Below are 17,353 nucleotides of genomic sequence, written 5' to 3'. Positions count from 1 at the left end.
GAACCCCCAAATATTTAGAATTCTATCATATAACATATATGATTATATGATTGATTATATGAGGAATATGTGACCCTGGACCACAAAACCAGTCATAAGGGTATATTTTTTGAAAATGATATTTATACATCAAGCTGAATAAATAAACTTTCTATTGATGTATGGTTTGTTAGGAAAGGACAATATTAGGGAGATACAACTATTTGAAAATCTGCAATCTAAGGGTGCAAAAAAGTCAAAATATTGAGAAAATCACCATTAAACTAGTATAAATTAAGTTCTTAGCAATGCATATTACTAAGCAAAAATTGAGTTTAATATATTTACTGTAGGAAATTTACAAAATATCATCATGTAACATGATCTTTACTTAATATCCAAATGATTTTTGGCATAAAAGAAAAATAGATCATTTTGACTCATACAACGTATTTTTGGCTATTGCTATAAATATACCCATGCTAGTTAAGACTGGTTTTGTGGTCCAGGGTCACATATATGATTTTTAAAATACATTTACATTAGTGGGTTGACTTTATATATGTGTGTATGTATAGGAAATTGAACAAATATTTAAAATTCTATTATATAGGATACATTACACATTATAAAATAATAAATTTACATTAGTAGGTTGACTATATATACACAGTTAAAAACTACAAATTACTGCATAGTTATGCAATATGTATATTTAAAAAAAATCTGCAATATTTTATTTTTTACATTTTATGTACATTGGAGGTTGACTATAACAATATTATAGACCATAAAAAAAATAGATTGCTGTGTGTGTATGTGTGTATGTGTATATAAACAAGACAATTTTATTACATAACACTAACAATTCATATAATATATAACATTTTATGCTTGTAACTGTTCATATATTTCACATGTATAGCATTTTGGGGTCAGTTATTCTTTTTTCCAACAAAAATAGCAATATTGTGATATATATACCATTATGTGATTGAAAATTACTCATACCTTGATGTAATACTTTGGTCATACCGCCCACTCCTAGTGTTGCTCAGAAATTTCCTCATGCAGACATGCCAAGGTCACCTTTATTGTAATGCAGAAGTCCCCCGATGGTGGGAGGCACTAGAGCAATATCCATAATACGTGTAGGGGTTAGATAGAGCGAGCGGAAGGGTATGTGAAAGAGAACGAGCGTGTGGGGGTGGGCAGTGTATCTCTGAGCCTGTCACTGACAATCAACTCGTGGTCCGAGGCTAGTTGACAGACAAGGACAACACGCACACACACCCAAAGAACTCCCCTGTCTCGCTTTGATCATCGCCCTGCACTAAAGCGTGTTTCGTAACACAGATCCGAGCGATTTTAAAGACACATCCACCAAATACTGACACAAGAGCCTCACGTCTGAAAGCGAGGGCCTGTCCGCGTCACAAGCAGCGTTTGTGTCCACGGGAGATATCACAGAGATGGCCAGGGGCTGGACTATGTCAGTGGCACGCCACTGGGTGTGTATGTATGCGTGCGCAAAGCCAGGCCCAGCAGGCCGCTTACCCCATACTGCCTGAAGGACGCGAGTCCTGTGGGCCGTGCTAGAGCAGGCAGAGAGCCAAACTCTCTCATATTTCCATCCGGAGCCTGAGGATAGAACTGGTCACTGGAGCCACACAAATTTAAGTGTCATCCCTGAATCAAGATGCTCACCAATTTTCTGCTCGCATTGGCAGTGAGCTGGGCCGCTACCAGCGGCTAGTGGAGCCAGCGGCCCCGTGGCAGCATGGACTAGATAGTGGATTATGCAAAACGCACACATGCATTTGAGAAATCCAACTCTGTTTGACTATTTGGCACTATCATAGGCGGGTTTGTTTGTTTTTTTTAATCTTCATCAGCACGTAATGCAGTTGGTGTAACTCCATGAAAACATTCATTTTTGCATTGCAGTTCATCAGCACAGCATTGAAGTTTTTTTGCCTTTTTTTATTTGAAAACTCTGCTGAACCCTCACCAACACATTAGCCGCACTGTCACGTTGGGCGCTAATTCGTCTCCACAGAAGATCTGCGAGAGAGGTTAATTTAAGGCCAAGGAGATCCCACGCACTGAGAGAAAATACAGCCATTCATCCAGAGAGAGAGAGAGAGAGGGGGAAACTGCAAAGGAGCGACGGTGGATAGAGAGAGTGAGAGAGAAAGAGAGTGGGGTCAGCTGATGAGGTCAACGTTGCGAGATTTGGAGAGAGTGGGTAGGGAGAGACGCAGGTGTTTCACCAGACCCGTAGCCCAAAGGAAAAACACGGCCTGTGTCACTGATGCTGCCGTCCCCCCACATACACCCTCACATGCTCTCCTCCTATCATCTTTCCAGTTCTTTTCATCTCCTCCTTTTCCTTTTTGTCGTTTTTTACATGAACAACACTTTGATTTCTAGAAGAGTCTAAAACTGAAATTTTGCACCTTACTTCAGGTGCTTGCTGTGTCGATCTGTATTCATGTATTTTTCATTATTTAAAATCTGTGATAATGGTTTCAAGCAATTAAACCCTCAAACAATCAATCATCTCTCCATCATCCAGGCATTTAAGTGAGAAAATGGATTTTTTTTTTTTTTTTTTTTGCAGCTTAAATGATTTCATTTTGGCAATCTAAAAAAAAAAAAAAAAACTAGATAGTGTTTTTTTTTTGTTTTTTTTTAAAGAGAGAGAAGAAGAGTTTTATTATATCTTATAGGCTATATCAGGGGTTTTCAATCTTTTAGGTGCCACAGACCCCCAAATAAGATAATCATCGTCCGAGGGACCCCTATTCTAATATGTAAAAGACATTTATATAGTTTCTTGTATAAATACCCAATTTACACTGTGAAAAATTTATATTATAAACAATCTAAAATATTAATTGGAAAATATTTACTTTCTATTAAATTACATTATTATGAAGTTTTATATGTAGGAAGAATCTAGCTAATTTTGTAACTTACTATTTTGTATTTCTATATGCCTGCCTGGGGTTTGGTTGGGGATTGAAATGTTTTTGTCCTAAAAATGTGAAAACTCAATAAAGACATGTTAAACAAACAAATTACATTATTATTCATTTTTTTCTAAAACAAATATTTAGTGTGTATTTTAAAATAAAGTACAGTATTTATTTATTTATCTTTTTAATCTACATTAAATCATTCATTTATCATTCAAATCATTCAATTTATCATTCATTTTACTATCATTTGTATTTATTTCTTTGTTTTAATTTTTACTCATTTATTTAAATCATCTGGATCATATATTTTTTTTATTCTTATTAAATTGTATTTTTGTATTCATTTTTTAATAATTAATATAATATAATATAATATAATATAATATAATAATACAGTTTTTACATTTATTTTTACATTTTTTATGCTTTTTCTCCATTTCCAAGGACCCCCTAGAACTTCCTTGTAGCCCCCTAGTTGGAAAACCCCTCGGCTATATCATCTAAAGCTAGGGAAATCGCTTATTAACATTTTAAATGTATTTACAATGTGCTGACCTAAAATTGAACTGCTTTAAAATCCGAATTCTTTATTAACATAAAACTGCTCAAGCATCATAAATCTGCGAATCCCTGCGATCGTGGTTTTCAGCGTTCGGGTGTTTATGTTTCTGCCGTGGCCTGTATTCAACCTCCCCTATTACTCCACAGGCCTGTCATTATATAGTCACCCTGAGTCACCCCAGGAAGCGAATCCCGCCTTTGAACGGCAAAAGGTTAGAGTAATTCCTCTGAGATATTCATTGGACTCTTAGACCCATCTCTGAGAAACAGATGCTAAGAAAGAACACAAGGCATGGTCCAAATGAACAGCAGCCTTCATTACTGATCGAATGAGGCTCGCTGTAATGGCGGGGTAATGCGATCAGGGTGTGGTCCTCTGCTATCCGCTAACGTCCTGGCTGAGCCAGGCCCATCACCATCACCCAGGGGAGAAAGGCAGAGAAATTATGGGAGAACCGCCTTGGAAGCTTCTATCGATCTGGCGTAACATAAAACCGGACTTCATCTAGAGAGGGAAGAAGAAAATGTGTCAAGCAAAAGTTAAATGAAAAATTGCTTTTATACTGAGGCATTTATTATTCGAAGAATAAGAGGGGGAGAGCGAGGTACTCAATGAGAGAAGAGAGGGAGGGCGGAGAAGAAAAAATCCATTTGGTAAAGTAGATGCGGATCGATGGTGACGGAGCGGAGCAGTCTTGGCGCATGCCGTCCCACATTACTGCCCTGATTGATCTGCCGGAGTGGCAGTCTGACCCGAGGGCTCTGGAGGAGGTGTCCCACTGAGGAGGGGAGCCCACGCAAAACACGGGGAGAGAAAAATAAAAATCAATACACACAGAGAACTTTACTGACCTGACGTTAAGATACAAGAAATGTATGAAGCTGCGTACCTGAATGGGTTCTGACAGCTCACATCCCCTCCAGCAGTTCAGCGCGCAGGAGGGTTGGAGTCTCGGGCAAGTGCGGCAACCCCTGCGAACATTAAGGAGACTCGTACCCTCCGCCCGGAGACTCTGTTAAGTACAAATTTGTTTATTTCTCAATCTAAGATTTTTTAGGGGATTTAGTCTAGGGTTCCTTACCAGAGTCATGCTGTTTTGTAAATAGAGCTAAAAAATGAATGAAGGGAAAGGTTATTCCCAGGCTACATCTATCTGAGAGGTATGAGTAAACAGAAAATATAGCTGAAGAAAAAGATGAAACCCGCTTTTCCTTGGCTTTGAACCCTACGAGTGCGTGTGGCGAAAACGCCAAGATCATACATTCACATATATAGCTGCTGAGGGTGACCTCCATTTTGTGGTAGGCACACTCAGTTTTAACAGCGCCTCTGTGATGTCAATTATCCGCCGCAAGGTTGTGTTATACAGGCTGTAGGTGCATGGAAATGATTGTGCAAGATGCTTCCGAGTCCAGCGTGGTTCCTGTTTGGGGTTAAGTACAGGTTGTTTGACCAACAACGTTCTGGCGTGGATGAAGTGGCTGATTTATTGACCATCACATGAGCTGAAAAAAAAAAGAAAAGCGTGGGAGATTTTTTTATTTCAGAGGGTGAGGTGACATCTCTGTTTTGTTTACTTTTGCCTTGGCTACTGTGGTTAAGATAATGGCGGACTTATGCTAAGCTAATATGAAATTCCATTTTCTTCAGTTTTCAGTTTAAAAATCCCATGAAGTCATTCATCAACTGCAGTTTTCTGTCATGTGTTAATGTATTAGCCCAAACAGAACGAAGGAATGCTTTATAACATGTTACATCTTCAATATTACCCGTTCATTTTCCCCGAAGAGAAAGATATTTTTAAATCTGCTAAAAGTCATTTTGTCAGTGTTTAGGAAAACATTAGCATATAGATAGCCTCAAAGCTAGTACGTAGACTAAACCCATAAAACTGGTTTGGATTTCATGGGGTATTTAATATTGGTAGGTATTTTGTAGAAGGACAGAAGGCAGATTATCAGTGATTCTTTCTTATCAGGATATTTTTGAGCATTTGAGCATTTTTGAGTGTGTTTCTGTTTACGTGTGTGTGAGAGAGAAAGAGAGAGTCAAAAAGTTCATCTAAAAAGTAAATATATCAAGGGAAAAGCCTTCAGATAACTTAACTTGCAAAGTGCAGCTTCTAGCACATCTGACAAATGATTTAAAGAAATGAACGTTAATTTAATTTACATGTTTGCTAACATTGTTTAATTGCTATGAACAACAGCGGTTTGAGTAGTTATTTTCTCAACAAAGGAAATATAGAAAAAGAAGGAAGAGAGAGAAAATAAGACAGAGAGAAAAAGAGAACAAAAAGCTATTTCTCGATTGTTACGTATTCCATTTTTGATTCCTGTGAGCTTTGAGAAAAGGTCAGTGAAAACAGAAGATGAATTCATTTATAGTCTGTCCTCTCCCTTCTGTCGCCCGCGGACATTGATCTGTCCTCTGTAACCAGAGTAACAGCGAGCACTTTTTAAACCTTACTGTGAATGATGCACCAAAATTCTGATGCATCATTTGGCTGTGTCATCCCGCTTCTTGTTTTTTGAACGATTCAGCATGTGGATCTGAAGCTCTGGATTGGTTCATGCAGATATGTTGTTGTCATTAGAGAACAAATACACATCACGTTTAAGATGAATGTACACTGATGTTTCATCACCAGAACAATAAAAGTGTTTTGTTACACCCTGCGGTCCTCACTAAAACTAAAACCAAGGTGGCACATGAGATTAAAAAAAGAAAAAAAATATCCCACGAGGCTCTTTTTTAAATTACAGACCCATGCCCCAGATAACACTACAGCGAGAGCTGTCAGCAATCCACCTGCCCACCCCATCCCTCTCTTCTCTCCCTCCTCCGCTGACAGTCCATTTTTCTCTAGATCCCGACACCTGGGCGCTTACGCGAACGTTTTAAAGATCTGCAGAGGACGCCGAGCCCCTCCCCTCGGCCTCCCTCCGTCCCTTCCGATGCAGAAGTGTCTCCTCCATCATGTAGTGCTGGATGCCTCCTATTACACTCCTCCTCTATTCCATCCATCCAACGGAAAGGTCACGCTCAGAGTCTCCCTCTTTTCCTAAATTGGCTGTTTTCGCTGTTAGCTCCACGGCTCAAGCTGTGATTACGGCAGCCTCGGTATTGGTCCTCTAAGGTCTTGTTTACGGAGCTGGATTTGTCGGAAAACCCATGATATTAAATCTACAGTCGGAGGCTTGCTGTTTTTCCACAACTTGCAGTTTCTATATCCTACACAAATTTGTCTATGGCCTGGAGCGTGAAAAAACACTTTAGTTTTATCGGCGAATAGGCGATTTTATGTATCACCCGTTCTCCGCGTGCACCTATAGCACCCGTTTCCATTATAGCATATATAAAGCCCAACTAAATTTAAACTGTTGTGTTTTTCGAGTCCAAATCAAAGCCACCTGTGTGTTTTAGTGTGCCTGGAGACTGTCAGGAGTGTTTGTTTGGTATGGAGAAAATGGGCATGTTTGAATATTGACCCTGCCCCCCTCCCGTAGGGATCGACAGAGACTCAGTGGCGTCAGGCAGACCTGCCGCAGCTCCAGGGCTGGGCTGAGAAGGGACTGCTGACACAGCCAAAGATGGTAAGGAGACTGCTGCCCACTAACCGCCATTTTTACCCCCATTAATAGCCATATTGTTGCTATGAAGATGTGCTATGAGAGGGAGGGTGTGCGCAGGGGTAGAGTGAAACAGGCCTAATAATAAGCTTTAAATGATATTATTACTGTAATTTTTATTAGGGGTGTTAGCTAATAACATTATGGATGGATGTTGTATTGTCAATATGTATAATGTCTGTGCAACATTTCAGTGTCTTGTACTACTAAAAAAAAAATATATTGCTTATATGCTTAAGGTTAATTTTGCATTTGGATTGCAGGGGGAAAAAAACATTCCTCTTTTACCTAAAGATCATTATCAGTGTTTTCTCAGATTTACCTGTCACAGGGCCACATAAATAAGAGCATACATCTATAGGAGGGAGCGCAAGCATCAGAAGGCTCCGGTAATAACTGGAGAGCATTACCAGTAAAAACACACATCAGAATAGAAGCCTGACATTTTATCATCTTAGCTAATAAGGCCATTAAGGTGCCGTGTTGAAATGGCAGGTATCAGCGACACACACCGAAATGCATCTATCTGCAGTGCTGCGAACACACAAACACACACCTCTGGCTCTGCATGACTCAGGGACATTGGACTGGTTGAACCTGTATTTTTATCCCCGTCCTGACATCCTCTAAGGCACTTATGTAAGACAGAGTGGCAGAGCCTCTTCCTTCTCGCATTCACACATACACACACGCTCGCTCGCTCGTAGCCTGAGCCGGGCAGAGCAGCGTTCAGAAACAGTCGGCATATCTGCCATTGCGTTTGAAAAAATAAAGGAGTGTAATCTGGGGCTACTGTTCAGTTGAATCAAAGGGAAGATGATGTCTGTCCCCCGGCTGACACCAAGGCCTTTGTGATGGCTTAGCATGTCTGCCTGTCTGCTTGCCTTGCCTGTCTGTCTGTCTAACTGTCTCCCTGCCTACTACAGCTACAGCACAAACAGATACAGCCAGCTAGGCACTGCCTTAGCTAGCATCCAAACAACAAGTTTATACTGTACTATCCCAGTTAAAGTTGCCGTAAGCACATTTTTTTTAATACCCCACATTAAATGTCCCTACTATTTGACAGGTATCACTCAAATGGATATCCAGAGAAATCACACCTGTCTCTGTGACAGCCCTAGGCTCTGGAAAACCTGGAGAAAGCTATCTTTTAGCGTTCTCATTAATGCAATAGCTATTCAGCTAGCATGTGACTTCCACGCTAAATGGCCCATGCTAAAAAGCTAAAAAGTAAGTAGCGTAGCCATTTTTTAGCTAGTCATAGATACTTTCTGCCCTTTTACATGTTTGTTGACAGGCCCAAAAGCTGCTGTTGTATTTCACACGTCAAGTATATAATAAAACAGATAGTTGAAGTTGTAGATGTTGATTGGTCAATAAAGTATACAACCTTACCTAAGATAAAATACACAATATGTGACCCTCGACCACAAAACCAGTCTTAAGTAGCACAGGTATATTTGTAGCAATAGCCTAAAATACATTGTATGGGTCAAATCATACATTTTCTTTTACTGTATGCCAAAAATCATTAGGATAATAAGTAAAGATCATGTTCCATAAAGACATTTTGTAAATTTCCTACTGTAAATATATCAAAACTTAATTTTTGATTAGTAATATGCATTGCTAAGAACTTCATTTGGACAACTTTAAAGGCGATTTTCTCAATATTTTGATTTTTTGCACTCTCAGATTCTAGATTTTCAAATATTGTCCTATCCAAACAAACCATAGATCAATGGAAAGCTATTTAGCTTTTAGATGATGCATAAATCTCAGTTTAAAAAAAAAAACCCTGACCCTTATGACCCTTTTGTGGTCCAGGGTCACATAACAGGGTTTACATATTCTACTCAAATAAATTATACTTAATGAATTTACTTAATAAAATATTTTAAAATAGATGTATTATAAATATACAGTAGCCTATTTTAATATATGTAACATTCCTATCGTATTTTGAAGGAGTAGTCCACTTCCAGAACAACAATTTACAGATAATGTACTCCCCCCTTGTCATCCAAGATGTTCATGTCTTTCTTTCTTCAGTCGTAACGAAATTGTGTTTTTTAAGGAAAACATTTCAGGATTTTTCCCATTGAATGGATTGCTATGGTGCCCAGAGTTTGAACTTCCAAAATGCAGTTTAAATGCAGCTTCAAACAATCCCAAATGCGGTTGTAAGGGTCTTATCTAGCAAAACGATTGGTTATTTACATAAAAAAAAATAGAATTTAAATACTTTTTAATCTCAAACGCTCATCTTGTCTTTCTCTCCCTGAACTCTGTGTACTCTGGCTCAAGACAGTTAGGGTATGTCGAAAAACTCTGATCATATTTTCTCCCTCGACTTCAAAAATCATTTCAAAATCATTCTACATCGCTACAGAAGTTCCAACCCAGTCTTTGCAAAGTGAACATGCAAAGAAGATCAAACACCCTTAACAAAAAAGGTAAAACAGCAATATAGGATGATTTTGAAGTTGAGGGAGAAAATACAATAGGAGTTTTTCGACATACCCCTAACTGTCTTGTGCCAGAGTACATAGAGTTCAAGGGAGAGCAAGACAAGACGAGCGTTTAACATTATAAAGTATATAAGTTTGAAGCCGCACTTAAACTGCATTTTGGAAGTTCAAACTCGGGGCACCATATCAGTCCTTTATATGGAGAAAAATCCTGAAATGTTTTCCTCAATAAACAATTTCTTTACGATTGAGGAAAGAAAGACATGAACATCTTGGATAACAAGGGGGTGAATACATTATCTGTAAATTGTTGTTCTGGAAGTGAACTTCTTTAATAAAGAACAGTTTTTGTAACAAATCACTTGAGTGAATGATACAATGACAAACATATCTAGTTCAATGTTTTGTTCCTAAATGACTCAGCGTTTTTGAATGAATCACTTGGCTGAATGATTCAGTGAATCATTCATAAAAACAGTAAATTCTCGCAATTATGTAACTGGAAGAAGTCGTCGTTGTTTAAAAAAATTCTCACAAACAGTATAAAAAGTCCCAGTGTTGTATATCAGCACTCTTGAAATTTCCTCCTGATTAATTATTGATGGAATTCTCAGCAACAAATTAAAGAGTTTTTTGGTTTTGTTTATTTGCTTGGTTATTTTTAATGACCAGTTTTGTATTCAAATCTAATCTTTAACTACTCAAGAACAGTAGTTAAGAGAAAGGAGGGGAAAAATAAGGAAAAGTCACTACACTGACCCCTGTCAGCTGCTAGGTCGAATGTCCAGCAATACTGAGTGTGTAAAGGAACAATTACCCTTCTCAATATGACATAGAGGGGAGCTCAGCTACAGGAAAATAATAAGAGCTAGTGAAGGGATCACAAAGGAAAGACAGGTCTTTAATTGGCCATCGAGACACAACAGGTCCCTGGAATCAGAATGAAAGGTGTCCACTTTCATCTGTTCCTTCTCTGGAATATTCAAAGCTCTCATCCCATGAGGTTTGAGCATTTCTTTTTTTCCCCCCTGAAAGAACAGTGCACAGCAGGAGCTGCAAACAGACTTAATAAGTCTCCCCTCACTCATGCACACACGAAAACACCAAGAAATAAACACGTACACACACACACATCAATCAAGACCTGCTGTGGCGATGGCTATTTTGTCCCTTTGTGTCGCTCCATCCCTCTTTGCTGCAGAGAAGTGCGGAACAGGATCCATTTACATGCATATCCTGAGAGCTTTGCAGATGTGCCTCCTATGGGCTGCCGGCAGCTTTTTTTTCCCTATTTGTCACGTCGAAAAAATGTGAACGTATACAAAGACTAAAAATGGAGGCACAGCGATTGATCCAGAAAAAGGGAGAATGCAACTGCATCTGCCCTTTTTGTAACCATTTTGGAGAATCAGAGTGAAATAAGACCCAAAACACGCTTTAAGAAAGTAAATAGGGTCAGTTTTGATTTCACATTGATTTTAAAGATCACTTAGGGGAGCATAGAAATGCTGTAGCTGTTTTTGATGGCTATGCAAACGAAAAGCTTTGTTTTTAGCATCCTCTTTACTGTGCCTGTGTGTTTCTCAGTGCAAACACGAGCGTGGTGTCAGATGGGGAAAAATTGTTAACCTTTCTAAATATGCCCACTTTGATAAAGGAGAGTCGAACTTCAGAGTGCAGATACAGAGTATTTTTTTTGAAGAGCTAAAAATAAGCACAGCTGAATTTCAGCTTAGATCCATTTTTTCTCCTCATCTCTATTATTTTCCACTCTTGAATCTATCAGCAGGAAACATTAGCGCTTTTCCTTCACCCTCTCGGTGCAGATCTTGATCTGAATTACGCCACATCCAGTCAGAGAGGAAGAGAAAATGAATATTAAACACGGTTGACTTACAGAATCAGCTTAGAACGAGCTATAATCAGGTCATGCTTGCTGGTTTAATTCTTATTTGTTTATTTTGAGTTTTTTTCTTCTTTTTTGGTTTGGGAATTTTGTCTGACAATGAAAGGACTCACTGAACGTTCCTAAAAGACTGACGGTGTAAAACACACAGCACACAATGGGACTGTCATTACTCCATGTCCTATCCAGACTCGACGTGACAAGATTTAAGCAACTTGCAATTTTCTTTCATCTGTCTACACTGAACGCAAAAAAAACAACCAATCAGATGAGTATGTACTTAAACTACTCTTATATTTTTCACTCTCTCTACCTCCGTGTTTAATATGCATGAGAAGTAAATTTTCTTTCCAATAATATGCTACCCATCATGGAAAAAAAACAAAAAGTACTGTTGCTTTGTCACGTCACGTCTGGTTAGGACAGTTTTAGGCTTCACCATGGCCATCCAGAGTTGGAAAAGGTCAGGCTAGTGTTAAAAGGTGTAAAATTAAATTTTGTTTTCAGCGTGCACCACTGATTGACATAGCTGTTGTTCGTTCCCCTGAAAAGATCTCATGGAGTGTTGCTTTTGCAACCATGAAGATTTACCCCCTAATCTGCTCTCTCTCACACACGCATATCTTCAACCTTCGTGACAGTCAGAATATGACACGATTCTAGATGTCACCCAGCCCCCTCAAATAGAGTCGGGTGACAAAATTAAACACACATGAGCTCACACACAAACATCCTTTATGCAAATGGGTGAATACATTTAGCTGCGGTGTGGAACAATCTTGAAATAAAAAGTTTGAGGCTGAAAAGCAGCACAGACTGGGGCCTCCTCTGTTCCTTCTTCCCCAGGGCCAGCAAGCTTCTCTTCAAACACCTGCTCTTAAAAGCGCACGGCTAAACCAGTGGCAAACGCTGTTCGCCATGACAGTCGTTCCACGCTGAAGGGCTCACATTGTTACCCTGTCAAGTTGAGCCAACCATCAAAACGCACAGCCAAACTCAAAAATATCAGTCATAGAGTGAGGGGGAGGGAGGGAGGGTGGAAGAAAGCTACCGAAAGTCTAGAGATGCATAAACAGTTTTTCAGTAAGTGTGTCATGCATTGTATTATTTAGAGTCAGTCTGTGAGGTTTCGCAGCTAATAGTTGCAGTTGCAGCTACATACGCCAGATTATTCCAAACCCCTTTATCTGAAATGTCAGTAACTCCACAAAGTTATATAAAGATATGTCAGTGCTAAAATTTACTGAACTGCTTACTTTTCAGATGCCACATCCTTTAACCTTTCTTCTGTCTGCAGATAATCAGCAACATGGAGCCTCAGGTGACGAATGGGCCGAACTCCGCCACGGCCAACGGGCCCTCCAGCAACAGCCGCAGCTGCCCCTCGCCCATGCAGACCGGCGGCTCTAATGACGACAGCAAGACAAACCTCATTGTCAACTACCTGCCCCAGAACATGACCCAGGAAGAGTTCCGCAGCCTCTTCGGCAGCATTGGCGAGATCGAGTCCTGCAAGCTGGTTCGAGACAAAATCACAGGTACTAAAAAGGACAGAAAAAAAACGGATAAGAAAACTGCATTTGATTTGCATAATGAACTGTGCCTATACAACAGAGACACAATGTCTTGGGTATTATAGGTTAAAAAGAAAAACTTTGGGAACTCAACTGTAAATTGATTAAAAATGTTAATGAAATTAATTACAAGAATTAATCGCATATTTCAGTAATAGCTGTTGAGAAAAGACTGAATCGGGCAAGGAAAGCAGTCCCTCCTCAAAATAGTACATGAAAGAAAAAATTTGCAGTACAAAAATAAAAGAATGGCAATATTATAAAATATAACATTTAAAAAGTGTATAAATCACTCGTTTTTCTAAAGAAACATTGTCCAAGAAGGTAAAGTAACAGCTGGAGTCCGCGCCTCTCGCTTCCCCTGAGCCCATTGAGTTTTAACAGACCCCCTAAAGCGTGCGATGGGTTTGGTGGGCATAATTGAGAATGAATGGGGGAGGAAATGCCTCCATCGCATTATGATTGGTTATGTTCAGCTGTGGTTGGTTCATGCAATAAATGCCGCCTCTCGTATTTGTGCTCATTCCAAGTTTGCGAATCAGTCTGAATGAACAATATAATGGCGTTAATGGAAAGACCAATTTAAAAAAGTAAGTAAACAACTCGCACACGTAGATTTTACCACTAATTTGTTAAGTGAAAATTAAACTTAAAATGGGATGAAAACATGATCTGTGGGAGTTTTTAGTGAGTAATCAGGTAAAATTTGAAGTAGATCTTCATGTCTGTGACAAATGTTTAACAAGCTTTAATGATTGATGACCGAAAAAATAAAAAAATAGTTATGTTAACCATTCAAAAGAATACATGAACTTGAATTTATTGTTTAAATTGTTACTGCCTTGAGTTATTATTTTTTAATTAATGTAAAATGTTCAAAAACACTAACTTGATGAGATTCTTGGTTTTTAATGGAATATTGATTACACTGTTAATGTAAAAATATAAAATAGAATTGTTTTTGTAATGTTTATTTAACCATGAAAATGTGACTGGGACATTTGATTTAAAAAAAAAAAGCCTCCTTATTTCAGAATACCACTGCACACAGACATATATACACACACAATTATTAATGTGTTACATATAGGGGTGTAACGGTACACAAATAGTTCGGTACGTACCTCAGTTTTAACGTCACGGTTCGGTATGATTTCGGTACAGCAGGGAGGAAAAAATAAACTTTTTCTTTTTTCGTTTTTTAATTAACAGTGGTCTACTGAACAAGTTGCTCTTTCTTTAAATGCATTCAGTTATAATTAAAAATTTCTTAGTGATAAAAATCTACTTTATAGGGAGCCCTTTTACATGATAAGGTTACAATTAACAACTTAACCCAAACTTAAATTTAATTACAATTTTTTTTTAAATATAATAATTAACACTTAACTTTGAAAAAAAAATATTGAAAACATGTAAATTGCACATAATGCAGTTTTTAAATTAACTTATAAATTATAAAAATTCTATTTGTTAAAATATATTCAATTACACAGTGGCTGTCATACATTAAACATACATTAAATAATTAAGACTAACAGGTAAAGTACAATATGTACAATATAATGAGTATTTAGTGTAATATTTCATGAAATGCTCTTCTCTAGACTTTATTTCTCTAGTGAACTAACAAGCTGTGGACACTGATGACTTGCCTGAGGTTAATGAAATGCTACGTGACGTTTTATTTCCATGCTGTTTTGTTGACGTCTTTCTGCGGCTGAAACACTGACACTAACACACTGGCGTTTGTACAGCGATCTGTCATGCCACATCAAAGACTGTCAAAATGCCATTTCTTGTTTAAATTTCCTCGAATTTCAGTTTTGAAAATTTTCAGTACGAATACGTGTACTGCTACACCCCTAGTTACATATCATTAATGATATGTACTGTGTGCATTTGTATTAAATACTGTTAAAACATACAAAATGCCACAACTTAATAAACTAAATAAAAATAATTTAACCAAAATAATGTACAAATTATTTTTTTAAATATTCAGCATTTTCAAGGTCTGCCCAAAACTTTTTTACTCCACTGTTGAATATGTATTCACATTGTCATATTTAATAGGATATATTTAAACTAAAATCAGGTCTGTTTGTTGCATTTGTATCAGGTCAGACCTCAATTTCAGGGTAGTTCTGGAGTTGGAAACACTGGGTGAGAAGTGCTATTGTTTTGTTTACAGTGCCCAGAGAGAATGGAGGAGAGAGAAAGAGGACATAGAGGTGTTTAAGCAGCACTCCCCTGCTAATCAGAGTTCTAATCCCACCGTAGTGACTATGTGGGTGGTAAGCAGATGGATGGGGAGGCTGCTCAGAAATAATGCCAGATAATGGCCTCCATTTTATATCCTACTTAGTGACACTTCGCTCTGGATAATCTCATTAAAACAGGGCCAGGCCTAAAGCCACTGGTTTTTAAACAAAAGGGGAGAGAGAGAAATAGAAAGAGAGAGAGACTCTTGGCTCTTGACCACAGGTTTTGTAGGATTTCATTGCCAGGCAGTCAGATGGTTGGGCAAGAGAATCGTCATTAGAATCATCGTCGTGAGATTTGACACATGCTCCTTTTTTCAGTCTTTACATGTGGGAAATTCGCTAAAGTCTCGGGATCTCCTCGCGCACACCAAATGGAACACGTTTTATTAAATTGCAGGTTGTGAAAATATAACGTTAACCAGGATCGCTCGCTGTCTTACCACTCTGTCCTTGTTCTGGCTCGGAAACACACAGTGCATCACAAATACGACTCTTCCCTGTACTGCACTCTTTGCTCTGGGATCCCAGGGGTGCAATTTCCAAGTTCAGAATTTTAAGCTAACAAATCGCTTCTTGATCATTGTAAAAGCAGAGCGAGCTAGGCTGCGAGTTCTGTCTGCTGCCGTCATTAGCTGCTGTCTGGGGTTCAAAATAGATTGCGGGGCATCAGAGATTGTATCTGAACCTCGGTGTCATAATATTTGACCAGAGCAACCTTCCACTCGGCTTTAATCTATAGGGTACGGACGTCGACGAGAAGTCACTTCTTGGCTTTTCAAAGAATTTCGACGTACAAGAGAGCCTTTTACATGGCAGATGAAAAGCTATAGAGAGACGGCTCCTTCGACAAGGTGAGAAGCTTTGGGCCTTTGCACGTAGTAGACAGGCTTCTTCTTTTCCCTTTTTTCCTTCCCCCGCTCCTGTCAGCTTTGATGAGACGCAATGCAGTGATGTACCATTTGCCACGGCTACTGTTCTCTTGCCCTGTCAAGCCTGGGTGACTGTCGCTTGCCAAAGTGCCACCCCAGATTGTTTATCCGTCCTTCTCTTTCCTCTCCTTGCACTTTCACATACGCACATGCTCTCTCATCACCTTCTTTCTGACCCCTAGCTGGACGTGCAATACACCAGAGACCTGAGGTTCAATCTTTCATGTAATGCAGTCATACATACATGGATGTTTCTTCAGCTATGGACACTCTCAGGTCCTGTGGCCTTTTTTTTGACAAGCTAGCCTCTATGTCAGCACAACTCGCTGCATTCACTCTTAAAAATTAAGGTGCTCCATGATGCCATAGTTGAACCTTTTTTGTCTAAATGGTTCCATAAAGAACCTTTAACATCTCAAGAACCTTTCTGTTTCACAAAAGGTTCTTTGTGGCAAAAGATGGTTCTTTAAAGAACTTTTGACTGAATGGTTCTCTGTGGAATCAAAAATGGTTGTTCTATGGTATAAATGTAAAGAACTTTTTAAAGCACCTTTATTTTTAAGAGTGTGGTCGCCACTCCGTATCTTCATCCAGAGATGGTGCAAAGAAAGTGATGGCAGTGTAGACATCCTCAGTTTTAGCAGCATTGCTATGTTTGGTGGATTTTCATAGTTAATGACTGAAAGTCTTGGTCTGAGGGCCAAGGGTATAAAACAATAAAATCTGTTCATAGAAGGTATTTAAAAAAATAGCAAAAATAAATGATGAAGGCATGGTAAGATTTCCAAAAAAAAAAAAAATGTGACCATGGACCAAAAAAAAACAGTCTTAAGTGTAAATTTTGAGATTTATACAACATCTGCAATCTGAATAAATAAGCTTTCCATAGATTTATGGTTTGTTAAGATAGGACAATATTTGGCCGAGATACAACTATTTGGAAATCTGGAATCTGAGGGTGCAAAAAATAAACATATTGAGGAAATCGCTTTTAAAGTTGCTTGAATTAAGATCTTAGCAATGCATATTACTAATCAAAAATTAAG

The 17,353-nt window shown here is 38.6% G+C and overlaps 1 protein-coding gene across 4 annotated transcripts in view; it reads left to right on the top strand.

Moving 5' to 3' along the window:
* The window catches only part of elavl4 (ELAV like neuron-specific RNA binding protein 4), a 90,413-nt gene that overhangs the window by 25,424 nt on the left and 47,636 nt on the right, over positions 1-17,353 (top strand). For all 4 annotated transcript variants that reach the window (XM_051116587.1, XM_051116585.1, XM_051116588.1 and 1 more), the window contains 2 exons: positions 7,035-7,121; positions 12,835-13,075. In XM_051116587.1, the coding sequence (XP_050972544.1) occupies positions 7,035-7,121; positions 12,835-13,075 (328 nt within the window). The remainder of the gene's footprint in view (positions 1-7,034; positions 7,122-12,834; positions 13,076-17,353) is intronic.

The sequence above is a fragment of the Labeo rohita genome, chromosome 8, assembly GCF_022985175.1.
Source record: "Labeo rohita strain BAU-BD-2019 chromosome 8, IGBB_LRoh.1.0, whole genome shotgun sequence".
NCBI classification, from domain to species: Eukaryota; Metazoa; Chordata; class Actinopteri; order Cypriniformes; family Cyprinidae; genus Labeo; species Labeo rohita.
Note: the sequence above shows the minus strand (reverse complement) of the source record. Positions and strands in the feature narration are given on the sequence as shown.